The sequence below is a fragment of the Myotis yumanensis genome, unplaced genomic scaffold (genome assembly GCF_028538775.1).
Source record: "Myotis yumanensis isolate MYYU_CA2020_CCGP unplaced genomic scaffold, mMyoYum1.0.hap1 SCAF_1, whole genome shotgun sequence".
Classification (NCBI taxonomy): Eukaryota; Metazoa; Chordata; class Mammalia; order Chiroptera; family Vespertilionidae; genus Myotis; species Myotis yumanensis.
The window spans coordinates 31280968-31296220 of record NW_027223752.1 but is presented as its reverse complement, the minus strand read 5'-3'; the positions used below and the strand labels follow the sequence as shown (position 1 = coordinate 31296220).

General features: G+C 50.2%; 1 protein-coding gene across 8 annotated transcripts in view; it reads left to right on the top strand.

Moving 5' to 3' along the window:
• Nucleotides 1-15253, top strand: part of RGS6 (regulator of G protein signaling 6) — a 483882-nt gene that overhangs the window by 448471 nt on the left and 20158 nt on the right. For 4 of the 8 annotated variants that reach the window (XM_070417229.1, XM_070417238.1, XM_070417234.1 and 1 more), the window contains exons 16-17: nt 6648-6737; nt 10319-10372. In XM_070417229.1, coding sequence (XP_070273330.1) covers nt 6648-6737; nt 10319-10372 — 144 coding nt within the window. Of the gene's footprint in view, nt 1-6647; nt 6738-10318; nt 10373-10499; nt 10785-15253 lie in introns of those variants that run through there. The other 4 variants (XM_070417255.1, XM_070417249.1, XM_070417262.1 and 1 more) reach the window with 4 other exon arrangements.

The following is a 15253-nucleotide window of genomic DNA, read 5'->3' as shown; positions in this document are numbered from 1 at the left end:
GAACTCCTTTAGCTTTTCCTTATCTGTGAAGCTCTTTATCTGACCTTCAATTCTGAATGATAGCTTTGCTGGATAAAGTAATCTTGGTTGTAGGTTCTTGGTATTCATCACTTTGAATATTTCTTGCCACTCCCTTCTGGCCTGCAAAGTTTCTGTTGAGAAATCAGCTGACAGTCGTATGGGTATTCCCTTGTAGGTAACTGAGTTTCTTTCTCTTGCTGCTTTTAAGATTCTCTCTTTGTCTTTTGCTCTTGGCATTTTAATGATGATGTGTCTTGGTGTGGTCCTCTTTGGATTCCTTTTGTTTGGGGTTCTCTGCGCTTCCTGGACCTGTAAGACTATTTCTTTCACCAGGTGGGGGAAGTTTTCTGTCATTATTTCTTCAAATAGGTTTTCAATATCTTGCTGTCTCTCATCTTCTGGTACCCCTATAATTCTGATGTTGGTACGTTTGAAGCTGTCCCAGAGGCTCCTTACACTATCTTTGTATTTTTGGGTTCTTTTTTCATTTTGCTTTTCTGGTTGGGTGTTTCTTGCTTCTTCGCATTTCAAATCTTTGACTTGATTCTTGCCCTCCTCTGGTCTGCTGTTGGGAGTCTGTATAATATTCTTTATTTCAGTCAGTGTATGCTTATTTTCTAGATGGTCCTTTATCACACCATCGAGGGTCTCATTAGATTTCCTGTACATCTCATCAAGTTTATTGACAGACTCTAGAAGCCTCTTGAGAGACCTCAAAAGTGTGGTTCTGAACTCAATATCCTCCTTTGATAGTTTTGTCCTGTTTCTTTGTCTCCACATTTTTTACGCTTTCTTGGTACACCCCCTAGTAGTCTTTGTGCGCAGTCTTGTTGTAGTTAAGCCCTGATTGTTGTAGTTAATACTAGAGGGATTTGACCACCAGGCTGATGGGCTGTGAGAATCAGCTGTGTGGAAAACTTCTGTCCTCTGGGGAGGTGCTAATCTAGCCTTTGCCTGAGGTGATCCAGCAAATGGCTCTGCGCAGGGCTTGGGCAGGGCGGGATCAACAGGGCGGGTGGAGGGAGCAGTTATGGCTGCTCTCAGTCCCGGTCCTAGAGGCTCTGCTTCTCAGAACCCCGGCCGCCACTGCAAACCTCGGAGAGAAGGTTGCCCTCAGATTCCAACTGATGCTGGACAATCCCACTTCTCCCGTCTGAGTCTGAGTCCCTAGAGACTCGCCCGGATCTGGAGCCCAGAGTCTGAGATTCCCTCCTGATTGAAAACGACAACCACACCCTCAGCCACCAGCCCGCTTTGCGCGCACACCTCGGTACCTTATATTTTCCACACTGCGCCTCTTCTGAGCTTTGGTATGCTGTTCTCTTTCCTTCTAGTTGAAGAGTCTCTCCTCAGCCAGCTTTCCTGTGGTTCTGGGTGATGTCTGTTCCGTCTTTTAGTTGTATTTTTGAAGTGGTTGTTTGCGGCAGCAGTCTCCGGTGTTTACCTATGCTGCCATCTTGGTTATCTTGCAAAGTTTCTGTTGAGAAATCAGCTGACAGTCATATGGGTATTCCCTTGTAGGTAATTGAGTCTCTTTCTCTTGCTGCTTTTAAGATTCTCTCTTTGTCTTTTGCTCTTGGCATTTTAATGATGATGTGTCTTGGTGTAGTCCTCTTTGGATTCCTTTTGTTTGGGGTTCTCTGCATTTCTTGGACCTGTAAGTCCATTTCTTTCACAAGGTGGGGGAAGTTTTCTGTCATTATTTCTTCAAATAGGTTTTCAATATCTTGCTGTCTCTCATCTTCTGGTACCCCTATAATTCTGATGTTGGTGCGTTTGAAACTGTCCCAGAGGCTCCTTACACTATCTTCGTATTTTCGGATTCTTTTTTCATTTTGCTTTTCTGGTTGGGTGTTTTTTGCTTCTTCGCATTTCAAATCCTTGACTTGATTCTTGTGCTCCTCTGGTCTGCTGTTGGGTGTCTGTATAATATTCTTTATTTCAGTCAGTGAATGCTTAATTTCTAGTTGGTTCTTTATCACAACATCGAGGGTCTCATTAGATTTCTTGATGCTCTCATCAAGTTTATCGGCAGTTTCTAACAAATTATTGAAAGCCCTCAAAAGTGTGTTATTTAGCTCTATATCCTCCATTTCTGTCATGTTTTTTTGTCTCCCCATTTTTTATGCTTTCTTGGTGCACCTCCTAGTGGTCTTTGTGCGCAGTCTTGTTGTAGTTAAGCCTTAATTGTTGTCAGCAATACTGGGGGTGAATTGACCTCCAGGCTAACTGGCTATGAGAGTCAGCTGTGTCTGCAGTGGGAGAGCTTCTGTGCTGAATCTCTGGGGCGGTGCTAATCTAGCCTTTGCCTGAGGCTATCCAGCAATGCCTCTGTGCAGTGCTTGGGCGGGGCGGGTCCCAGGGGATCTACAGGGCGGGTGGAGCGAGCAGTTATGGCTGCTCTCAGTTCCGTCCCCAGCGGCTCTGCAACCGCTGCAAACCTCGGAGAGAAAGCTGCCTTCCCGCTTCTCCTGTTTGAGTCTGGGTCCCTAGAGACTCGCCCGGATCTGGAGCTCAGAGTCTGAAACTCCCTCCCGATTGAAACCAACAACCATGCCCTCCGCCGCCGGCCCACTCCACACGCACCTCCGAACCTTAGTATTTCACCTCCGCACTGCACCTCCTCTGAGTCTCGGTATGGATTTCTCTTTCCTTCTAGTTGTAGAATCTCTCCTCAGCCAGCCTTCCTGTGGTTCTGGGTGATGTCCATTCCGTCTTTTAGTTGTATTTTTGAATTGGTTGTTCGAGGCAGCAAACTCCGGCATTAACCTATGCCTCCATCTTGGTTCTTCCTCTCCCTCCTACTTTCTTCCCACACCATCCCCACCTTGGTTCTGGCTGTGACGTTGTCCATGTGACCTGGGGAGGACAACAGTGATGCACAACCACTCCTCTGACCCACATTGACACCACCACCACCACCACCACCACCACCACCCCACCTCCCCCCAAGAGTAGACCACCATTGTCTGCTGCTCCTTCCTCCTTGCCCCTGGATTGTCCTTTTTGCTCTGGTTGACAAATCTCTACAGCAGCAAGACCAAGCTGTCCTACCCTCAATTCCCATTTCTGTCTGCTAAGACCTTCCTACCCTGATGAGGACCCTTCTGGTGGATAGACAACAATTCCCCACATCTGGCCATTCACACCCGTTCACAGCACTCTCTACGTTCACTTCTTTGTAGCCTTTAGCTCAAACGTGTTTCCATATTTACAAAAGCAGAGTGTGACCTTACCAATGGGAATGGGCCCACTGCAAGGAGCCAAACAAAATTAAATAGTGACTTGGGTCTGAGACGACTTAGATAGCAGCCGTCCATGATCTTTGTGCCTCAGTCTTGCCTCATAGAATCTTTACAACAGCAGGGACCGCTTCTGACTTCTCAGGCTGTAATCTCAATGCCTGACACAGGGCCTGGCACCTACAAGATGCTCAATAAATAATTGCTGATATATTTGTGTGATTAAGTGTTTAGGCATCGGCTTTATCCTGCTCTTTTTTCATTCATAAGGTCTTTCTTTCAGTGGACTAGGCTTTTCCTGCCCATGATGAGGCTGAACGAATTAGCTGGAGTGGGGGTGGAATTTGCTGCCAAGGCCAGAAGGGCTGGGCTAGGAGCGGCTTCCCTCCGCCTCTTGGTAATGGGGTATTTTGTGAGACATACTGGGCATTCAGATTCCTCCGAGAAGTCAGAACAAGAGGCAGGGACCTGTTGCTTTGGACAGGGATTTAGAGGAGGTCCAGGAATGACTGACAGGTCTCTTCAGATGAGTCAAGAGCCACCTAGCTATGTTGGCCACACAGAAGTGATGCCTGAGCTGAGAATAAGGAGACAGTGAGTCGTTTTTCCTCTGTGTTAACATGTGTACCTAAAATTTTTTTAATCTTTATTGTTGAAAGTATTATGTATGTCCCCCTTTTCCCCCCATTGACCCTTTCTAGCCCAACCCCATCTCCTGCCCCAGGCCTTCACCACCCTATTGCCTGTGTCCATGGGTTATGCATATATGCATGCAAGTTCTTTGATTGATCTCTTACAACCCCCACCTACCCTCTGAGATTTGACAGTCTATTCCATGCTTCTATGTCTCTGGATCTATTGTGTTCATCGGTTTATTTTGTTCATTAGATTCCACATATGAGTGAGATCATGTGATACTTGTCTTTCTCTGACTGGCTTATTTCACTTAGCATAATACTCTCCAGGTCCCTCCATGCTGTCTCAAAGGGTAAGAAAGCGATCCTTCTTTTTTTACTGCTGTACCTAAGAATTAAGTGCCAGGACAATTTAAAGAGAGAAAAAATGCAAACAAAGACCATCATGTCCCTCAGTCTGGGCTCTGTGGCCATCAGGATGGACCAGGATGCTCACATATGGGCTTCCCGGGGACTGAGCGTGATCCCCACTCTCCTCCCAAGCAGAGAGGAGAAACTGATCAGGTCAGAAACCAAAACTAGTATGGAGCCTGCAAATGTGTTGAACATTAAATTCAAACAAGCATTTCTGTGAACCAAGAAACAATGTAAGTTCCACTAACATTTGACCCTATGTTGGCTGCTATGCATAGATGAGATAAAAACATATTGTTCCCTCGAGGAACTTAAAACTAGAGTGGGCTGGACTTTTGTCTGAAATTTACAGGAAAACAGCGAGGCATGTTCTCACTAAATGTATGAAATCTGAACACATCTGGACTATCTAAGCAGGCTCTGATCCAAGCCACTAGTTAATTCCGCTTGGCTGCCTGCAGTGGGCCCATTCCCGTTAGTAGAGTTGCACCCTGCCTTTACAAATATGAGGAAGATTGAAGCTGATACCCGGATAGGTCTGCTTATGGTCCAGCTGAAGATGGGTGGAGAGGGATCCACATGGGGCCCAAGGGATTTCCTGCTCTCTGCTTTCACTTTCCTTTGTGGTGGGTAGGGAGAGGGTCTTGCCCCAGCTTCCTCTGGGATGTGCCAGCAGTCTGGCCAGGTATCTCTGAAATGTGCCTCCTCCCACCCCTCCCCTGGAAGAGTCCCGGAGGAAGAGGCGCTTAAGCACCAGTCTAGCACTCAGCTGAGCCGTTTCCTCCCTGCCCAGCTCTCCCTTTTCCCGAGCACTGGAGCTCTGGTCCAGCTTCATAGGGTGAACTATGATGTGCATCTGGGAAGATGCTCCCTTACCAGGCCATCTACCTGACAATCCCACCCACCCTCCTCACAGGTCCTTTCCTGTGACAGCCAGGCTGCCTGTGCAGCTGAGCTATATTCCACTTCAACTGATAACCCTTTTTCAATGGACAAACCCCCTCTTTTAATGAACCAGGCTTTCTCTGTCCTTAGTGAGGACAGATCTTTTAGGAAGGGACCAGGAGGCTATGGGATTAGCTGGAAGTCAAGGGTGAAATTTGTTGCCAAAGCCAGAATGTAAATACCTCTAGGAGCCCAGGAGAAGAGAAGGCACCTTGCCACAGCATCTGCCCTCCTGGATGTGAGCCTCAGGCCTGGCATACTTGCCCATGTACCCCATGATCTGCTTCCAAGGGCACCCTTCCAGGATGAGCTGGTGGCCTGGACATGCACAAACCGTTGCATGTGGAGTTCTTTTTTAATTAAACTTTTTATTTTGAGATGTATCTGGATTCCAGTGCAGTTGAAAGAAATAATACAACCCAGCTGGTGTGGCTCAGTGGTTGAGCATTGAAGAATGAACCAGAAGATCACAGTTGGATTCCTGGTCAGGGCGCATGCCCTGGTTGCAGGCTGGATCCCCAGTAGGGGGCGTGCAGGAGGCAGCCTATTAACGATTCTCTCTCATCATTGATGTTTCTATCTCTCTCTCCCTCTCCCTTCCTCTCGGAAATCAATATATATATATATATATATATATATATATATATATATATATATAATTTTTTTTTAAAGAAATAATACAGAGATATACCAGTTATCCAGTTTCACCTAATGGTAACACGTACAAAACTGTAGTACAATGTCATAGCCATGATATCAACATTGCTACATCCACTGAGTTTATCAGATTTCCTCATTTTACTGGTACTCGTGTGTAATGTGTGTGTTTAGCTCTGTACAATTCTATCACATGTGTAAGACGTCCTGAGATACAGAGCTAGTCCATCACCACAGAATCCTTCTATTGTCTTCTAATCACACCTCCCTTCCCTCTCCTTCCCTCTCCCATCTCTAATCTCTGGCAACCACTAATCTGTCATCTGTTTCTGTAACTTGTCACTCCAAGAATGCTACCCCAGGGGAGTCCTACGATGCGTAGCCTTCTGGGGCTTTTTCACTCACTGTAATTCCCTGAGGTTCAACCAAGTGGTTGAGTGTGTCAACAGTCTGTCCCTTCTCGTTGCTCTGCCTGTGGTTTAATCATTAAGCAATACTGCGTCCTAACATGGCACCAAGAACATGATCCTCAAAGGCCTTTTATTCCAAGAGATAACATATGTTCTATTGGGTGTTTCTGGGTGGGACAAAAGCACAAAACAAGCACGGTGCAAGTTTTCCTAGGTGCACACAAGCTCACCTCGCTTCGTTCATTTCTCTCCTAAAATGGCTGGTTGGGTGGTAATTCCCTTCAGTATTGGCTGACAGTTCCTTCTGCCTCCTTCCCTCCCAGGAGCACATCTACAAGCTGATGAAGAGTGACAGCTATGCCCGCTTCCTCCGGTCAAATGCTTACCAGGACTTGCTGCTGGCCAAGAAGAAGGTATCTTTGGAAAGGGCAGGCTTGCCTTTCTTAGCACTATTGATCCTTGCCTGCTGCTTGCTGCTGGTGTGAAATGAGAATATCATCCCTTGGGTTTTATTTACCTTTTCTTTTCTTCTTTCCCTTCTCTATCTGCTCCCACTCCAATGGAAGACAGTTAGGATTGTCACCACCCCCAGGCCCATGGTGTGGCATCCTGTCTCCATGTGCTCATTACCTCCTTCTGCGTGCCGTGCCCACAGCAGGGAGTGTGACTACAGTGGCTCAGGACAGGAGTACCGGGCCGGCAGGACACCAGTGAACCCCTTAGGAAATCAGAGAGAGCCCCTCACTAGGAAGTCCAGCCCTCGCCTCACAGGTGTCTCTCCCTCACCAGCTCAGAGACGGAGAGAAAACCTTACAGGTTTCCAAGGGGCCATCTGGCACCTGAAGTCATTGCTGGGATTCTTCCCTCCTTGACACCCGCTTCCTCTCCCTCATCCGCCCACAGTGTTTGTGTTTTCTCTTAACCAAGAAGTAGCGGAATCCTAGCTCCTTCTCCCTCCTCCACTGAGAATTATGGCATGGTTCCCGGCAGCCCTTAGCACCTGGATTTGGGGACCCAGGGACCTTCAGCATGCAGGTGGTGAGGGGTGACCGAAGCAGGATGAACTCATCTGGGTTCCTGGGAGGAGGGAAGGAAGAGTCGAGAGAGGCCTGGGGTCTGAGAAAGGGGAGGTGTTCATGATTCCTGCAAATCCTCTGCACTTTCCAGCTCTGATCTAGGCCCGCGCGTGGCTCAGCGTGGCTCTCCTTGCACCCAATTCCACGCCTTCCATGCCATGCGCCTTAAGGAATATAAGCATCGTCATCCTTTCTTCTCCGCTCCCAGCCTTCCGACCCCAGGCCCTCAGCACGTGGTGTCCATCGCCACACTCTGTGGGCTGCCTCTGGGTCACATAGCCTTTCTCCCTCCGTGTTCTGTCCACCTCCTGTGCCAGGGTCCTGTCTGCATATCTGGTTGGTACCACATAACTCCAGAGTCTCCACGAGCATATGTATTCTGCTCTCCTGCCCTTAGGCGGCCCTGAGGACACCCCTGATAGTCAGGGGAACCGTAAGAGACCCTGGAATAGCCAGATTGTCAGAAACCCAGCTTCTCGGTGGCCTCACCCTCTTCAGCAGGGGCCTCTCAGGTGTCACTCCTGTGGTGGAGAATGTGAATCTTGGCCTCTTGCCGGTTCCCTGCAAGAGGCGGGAGGAGGAGGGGCTGATGCTCCGACAAAGGTCTGATGCCCATTTTTTTCAAGGAAGGTTATGGAGACTTTGGGTGTCTCCAGCCCAGATCTCATGGGAGAATGTCCAAGTAAGTGTTTTCTTGTTTCTGTGGCTCCAGACCCAGAACTGATCACAATTTTGGGAAATCCCGAGGCTCTGCGGGCTGAGCTGCCTGGGCCTATCCATACACCCAGCAGCAGCCAGAGGCCGTTCAGTCTCCTGTGGGTCTGAGCACAAAGAGAAAACGCAGCCCAGCTCTGGGCGGGGCTGGCATACCTGTGCCTGCAGATCCTCCCATAGAGGAGACTTCACAGAGGAGGAACCCAGGGCCTCCCTGTGAAATGTTGCCAATGAAATTCATTGGGAGTATCCGCCCAACCCCCAAATTAAGGACCATTCTTGTGACAGAAAGCCCTCCCAGATGCTGACACCCTTTCAATAGCCAGGGGTTAATTGTTTCCAAAAACAGTGACAAAACTTGCCTTTCCCCCCACTTCTCCTGAGAGTCTCCAGGCGTGGACTGGATTTGTGACTCGGCACTTCCAGGTAGGCCTAGAATCTTCGGATTTCAGGGATGGACTTATAACTGTCCAGGTCATAAAAGGTGTGTGAGAGTCACACTTCCTGCTAAGAGAGGGGCTATGAATGGGCCTCACTTTTCTGCTGAGAAAGGTCTGGAGACACAGCCTCTGGTCCTTCATCCCTGGCTCACCTTCTGTGCTAAGTATGGAAGATAAGGTTAGTCACTTTGATGTACCAAGTTCCCAAGGGGCGAGTGAGCTGGGTTTTGACAGTTCCTCCAAGACAATTAAGTACCAGGATCCTGGGAGGGGAGAGGCTGTGTGAGGCAGAGGAACCCGACTGAGCCCACCAAGGGCTCCCCTCTGCCAGCTGCAACTCGGTCGCCAGAGCCCAGGGATGACAGGCACAGGTCATTGGCTGCAGGGCCTGGACCGGCCTGACTTGGCCAACTGTATGCCCTGGGGCCGCCCATTGTATTGAAGCTGAGTTCTGCTGTCCCTGGAGTGGACACTTGGTGTGGTACTCAGGGCCAAGCAGGGAAACTTCGGTCCCTTTGCCAGGAGAGAGACCAGCCTGGCTCTGAGTGCTGGGTCCTTATGTCGTGTTTTCCTTCTACAACGCCCTGTCTGTCTTTGGGCAGCCAGCCGAGGGGACAGGGACATGACTGTCATGGGAGCCCGCTGACCTGTCCACATGGGCCGGTGGCTGCTCTCGGCCAGCCCCCTCTGCGCCCGGCACATGCTGCAACCCACAGACCCGAGGCTGCTTCTTCAGCTCCTTCATTCCCATTATTTGCTGTGTGTGTGTGTGTGTGTGTGTGTGTGTCCATGTGAGTGGGTATTCTCTCCAAATTTCCCAGTCTTGAGCTCTTGGCCCTGGGACAGGGTTCTAGGATAAACTAGTAGGTCTCTCTCCCCAAACTCCTTGAACGAGCAGAAAACCTGGGGAGTCAGTTGCACACCACACCTGTCTCCTCCTCTGCTAGTAGTGAGCGCCCAGCCCTAGGGCGTGCCCATGGGCTTTGTCTCTTCTTGCCCCAGTTGGGGGCCCCTCAGCTAAGAGTTCCCTAGAAAAGTCCTGCCCCTCCTGCAGCCAACTGTGAGTAAACCTCGGGAGGGGTCACCTGCCTGAGTACTGAGAGCATTTTCTTTCCAGAACCTTCCTCTGAAGTCCAAGTCCCTTTGCAAAGGACGTGGGTAGACCCTCCTTACTCTAAGGACCCAGAATCAGAGTCATTGGGGGGCCATGAAGGAGTCACTGAAGGTAGCAAACTTTCTAGCTGCATCTGGGCAGGAAAATCTCAGAGAAAAGTCATAACCCAGACCCTCAGCCACTTCTTGACATCCCATCAGCACACCCTGAGGGCCCTGAGAGCTAATCTGTTCTTGTCTCCCGCCCCTCCCTCCCCATGGCTGCCTGTGGGCCTAGGGACACACCACCCAGGGCTCCTGTACATGGGCAGTGCCAATGGAAAGCAGTGAGCAGACAGCCCCAACTGCTGCCTGGGGCCTGCAGAGCTGCCTGGCTCCTACTGAGCCCCCAGGACATTTAATGAGCCCTGGAGGCGCACACACCCTCCCCTCGCTGCTTCAAGAAGCAGCATTTCCCAGGGCTTCTGTTTCCTGTCTGCCCCACTGACCCTCGCATACAGCGCTGGCTGCTTCTCTCTTCCCATTTCTGCGCCCTGTTTTGCTTTTCTGTCCATTTGCTGCCGCTGTGCTGTTTGGAAACCACGTGTAAGCTGAAGATTTTTTTTCCCTGTATTTTTCTCCCTACCTTTTTTTTGTTTGTTTTTCCTAAAGCCAGAAAGTGAGCAAGGTCGTAGAACTTCCTTAGAAAAGTTCACTCGCAGTGTGGTAAGTTCAGCTGGTTTTGTTCCCTCACGTGCCTTTGGTTTTCTCAGTTCTTTTATGTTGTCCTTCCCCCCGGGGTGGGAGGGAGTCCAGTGCTTTCCCCCTCAACACATCCCTTTTCTTTTGCAAGTGTCTGCAGCTTCACTTCTAGGGATGGATTTGCAAAAGACCAAGCGGCTCCCTCTGCAGAAGGTGCACACCCGACCGCCAGCCTCGAGCTTCGCATTTGACCTTCCGTGCAGGGCTCCGAGGAGAGAGGACCCGCCCGCCACCCTGGGGGCTGCGCGGTTTGTGCATCTTCTGCAGCAGCCCAGGCCATCGAACTGTCTCACGAAATAAATTGGCTCGGAACCGTAGCTCATCTATAAAAAACATTCCAAATTTCCCTCTGTGAACGCCGGCCGGCCCCGTGGGAGTGGGCCGCGAGCTGCTACTGCTGCTGTGTAGGCGGCTTTCGCGTGCGCAGGAGGTGGCCGTGCTGCATGGGTTCTGGCGATGTGGTCTAGCTGGCGTGTGTTAGTGGCCTCTGCATGACTTACCGTCCTCGTCAGCCTCATGTGCGTAGTGTGACAGGGAGAAGAGGGCAGGTGGCCCTGGGGAGGAGGGGGAAGCAGGTCCCTGTTCTGTCCCTGCACTCCCAGGGGCAAGGTCTTGAGGGAGTCACGATGGGCTGCAGGTTCACCGGCCCTGTAGGGAAGTGTCCTTACCCCATGCGCACTGAGTTTAGATGAGGTAGAGATTGGTGCGGGGGCACATAGGAGACCCCATGGTAACAGGTGAGAGTGCAGAATGAATAGTCTTCCCATGGTGCACAGCAGAGATTTGGTTCTATGGTCTATAGGACAGCACAGACCCATCTCTCCTTTCCATGCCGCTGTCTGTAAGATTTGGGCATAGGGCTTGGTGCACAGAATTCAGTCCCACTCATTCACTTCCTTGTCATTCACTTACAAGCTGCTGAGTGCCTGGGCCCCAGCCTGCGCTGTTCATGTCAAACCAGAGGGAACCAGCGTGGCAGCGGGAGCAGGGATCCCACAAATGGAACTGGCCTCTCTTCTCTTCCCAAGGGTAGAACCCTCTGATGCCCACTTGCCTTTTTCCCCTCTGTTGAAGAGAGAAGTCCTTGTAAAACCTGACTACTGCGTGATTAGCATCTTTATTTCACCCTTTTAGCATAAAATCTAAGAATTCTGGGTTGAAAGCAACCTAGTTGTTTACCTAGGTCAGTGATGGTGAACCTATGACACGCGTGTCAGAGGTGACACACGAACTCATTTTTTTGGTTGATTTTTCTTTGTTAAATGGCATTTAAAGATATAAAATAAATATCAAAAATATAAGTCTTTGTGTTACTATGGTTGCAAATATCAAAAAATGTCTATATGTGACACGGCACCAGAGTTAAGTTAGGGTTTTTCAAAATGCTGACACGCCGAGCTCAAAAGGTTCGCCATCACTGACCTAGGTGAAACTTGATGCACTTTAGCTGAATTTAAATGCTATTTTGAATTTCTAGATGTAAATATCATAGTGGCCCTAGTAGATGGCACTTAAAATATGGGTGCTCATCTTTTCACTTCTTTGGTCTCCCTCTCTATGGTCTTTCCTCCTGAAAAGTCAGAACTTACAGAATGTGAGGCCTGCAGGTCCCCTGTCTATCTTCATGGCTGGCTTGCCACGGCCATGTGATTTCACACCTCAAGGCCCTAGCCAGTTTGGCTTAGTGGATAGATTATCGGTCTGCGGACCAAAAGGTCCTGGGTTGGATTCCGGTCAAGGACACGTACCTTGGTTGCAGGCTCCTCCCCGGCCCGGGCCCTGGTCAGGGCTCATGCCGGAGGCAACCAATCGATGTGTTTCTCTCACATCGATATTTCTCTTTGTCTTTCCCTCTCTCTTCCACTCTCCCTAAAAATCAATGGAAAAATATCCTCGGGTGAGGATTAACAGGGGGGAAAAAAAAGGTGCCACAGGCTGTCTAAGGCGAGGCCTGATAGAGAGCGGTAGGGACCTATTCCTGTCCATCTCTTTTGAGGCCAGGATGTGTGGGCAGAGGATACTTAGGGATTTTGTGGACAGGCCCTGCATGTCCTATAAGGCAACTTGGTCTGTCAGTGGACACTGGGAAGGCAGAACCCCCAGAGCCCCATGGAGGCCCTCCAGGTTGGCCGCAGGAGCCAAGGGTGTGAGAGAGAAAGACCGGTATTAAGATGAGACATCCAAAGATCTCCAGGCTGCTTTGCATGAGAAGTGGGTAACAGGAAAGGTGAGAATGATCTTGCTGAAGCTCTGGGAAGAGCATTTATCGATGTCCCTTCATCCCAGAAGTGGTGTTGGTTCAGTGGTCCTCCAAGGTCTGTTAACGAAGCATTTGGAATGAAAAAGCACCAGACACCTTCCCGGCATCTGGAGTGTGCACAGGGGAGATTTTGCAGAGCTGTTTTCAGGGCCGACTGAAGGAGAAGAATTCCCAAGCTCTTGAAATTTTTAGCATCCATATGATAAAAGGCCCAAACTTAAAAAAAAAAAAAATTCCTAAATTTCCTGCTGTTCTTTTATGAAGACTTTAGTGGGTGGTGTGTCCTGGTGTTTTGCTTCTAGTGGTGGAAATGGAGATGGATTTGCACTGATCCATCCATGCTCCTTGTGCTATTGGGATGACACCTCATCCCTATGAGAGGCGGCTGAGTTTGAGGGAACAGCCCATGGCCATAGAACAATGGCAACTCTCAGGGTATTTGAGGCTGGATCCCAAGAACTTGGTCTCAACAACCCAGGGTTCTAATCAGCCAATATGCCTGTGCTTGATTTCTATAAAAGGAGGTCAACCTGAATATTTCATCTGCTATATACTGTGCAGTATAAAACTCAACGAAAGGCTAGTTCAGTAGCATTGTCACGGTGCTGGGAAAGATGTGTGGAAAGACCATCCATGTCCTGGGGCTAATAATGGGAAAATGAAGGCGTGAAGCTGGGCAGCTCAGGGATCAAGAATATGAGACCAGCTGCTATTGAGGACTAATTGGTAGCAAGAAATGTTGATCTTGGTGGTTGGTTAGCTCCGTCAACTAGCTTCTTATCAAGACTGAATCTGAATCCAAATTTCTCCCATGCAAATGTCCTTTCTTTTCTTGGAAAAAGAGGGACATTTGGAGAAAGGACATTGTTCTTTCCAAATCTCAGGTGTATCGTGAACAGAGGGATTACCTGTCGAAGGTGACAGACACCCCCTTTGACATGAGATCCTGGATGATTGTCTAATGCAGTTCATGGGTGCTGCAAGGGCCATGCTCCTTGTGTGCAGGAGGGGCCTTGCATCCCCCAAAAGAGGCAGTTCTGTGTGAGCTTCTCCTTCCAATGGGAGTTTCCTTCTGAGTCACCCCGACCTTGAATACACAAAGCAAATGTCTGAGGACAGGCTGGGCCAAGCATTGGTGACTGGAACCACCAAGCCTGTGCAAAGCCCTGCTTACTTGACAGGGAGGGCCCAGGTTCAGAACCGAACATAACTGAGAGTCATGGCATGGCGCAGCTAGCCCACACTGCAGCTTTGTCAGAAACAGAAACAGGACTCCCTCTCATGGGCCCAGCCCCACAGATGCACAGCTGGCCAAGCAAAGCCCAGGCTTGGTTTCAGCTCTGTTGGACCCTCAGCTGCCCTTGTGCCGTGCATGGCTCACACCATGGCGGTCCTGGTCCGAGGAGCCCCAATCTCAGGAAGACCCGTAACGCATGGCAGCTTCTCAAAGGCAGCCCCAGGCATGGCCTCCCGTCAAATGAATGGAGCCTTTCTCTCCCTGGCCCTGTCCACGGGGAGCTTCCTTTCACAGTGGCTATAAAATATGAGAGCCACGGTAGGAAACATCTGCCCACCACTGTGGTCACCTTGGCATCACCAGCCACCTCCTTTTGGGTTATTTGGTGGGAAGCCCCAGGCATTACCGATGGGGGGAGGAGGAAGGTTCTCAAACTAAGACCACTTCCTGCCACTCAGCGCCAACCAGCCTGCCATTCCCTGCCGCCTTCCTGATTTTGCGGTTGACAGATGTGAGGGTGACCAGAGCCACAGGGCTCACCCTCCCCGTTCTCTCTTAGGCATGCTCATTACTTCCGGGTCTACCACAGAGTGGGGACAGCCTCCCAGGGGCTGACTCTGACATAGAGGACCCAGGGGACGCATGGGAGGAGGCAAGAGGATCAAAGGGCCCTTAGCCAAGACTCAACAGTAGTGATCAGATTGTCTCTTTGGGGGATGGTGGCCACAGTCATCAGCCTGGGGAGAAGCTAGAGAAAGTCCCTGCTCCTTGGGTGCAGTTCCTCAGAGTGATGGCACTTCAATTAGGAGAAGTGGCAGCTCCAAGTGATGCCGGCATTAGCCTCCCTGACACCTTGGCCTGGGAACTCAGTCGAATCCTCAGCTGCCCTCTTGAGAGCCTTATCAGCTGTAACCTTGGGCTCCAAAGATGGGACATGGGGCCACACAGGAGGCCACAGAGGAGAGTGGCGATGAAGACTAGGACCAGGTCACCCCTTCCTAAGAGAACATCTCAGTTGGGCTTCGTCAAGGTGCTCCTTGGACTTGAAACAGCAAGGGCGGGGGGCTAAGGGCGCCTTGGCATGTGCCCAGTGGCATCTCTGCAACAGGCATCTCTGTCCTGCCTGCCAAGGAATGCAGCAGGAAAGTCAGATGGAGATCAGGAAGCTCTGGGAGCCAACTGTCACCCACACTTCCCCTCCCCCTCCCCACCTGCCCTTTCTTCCCTCCCCAGCTAAAGCCAAGGAAAAGCTAATGAGAACTAAAAAGCCACCAGCTCATCCCGCCCACCCCCCCACCCCCACCCCTCCCAGTAGCTCTGCAGGAAGAAACCCCTGCTCCAGGCCGAA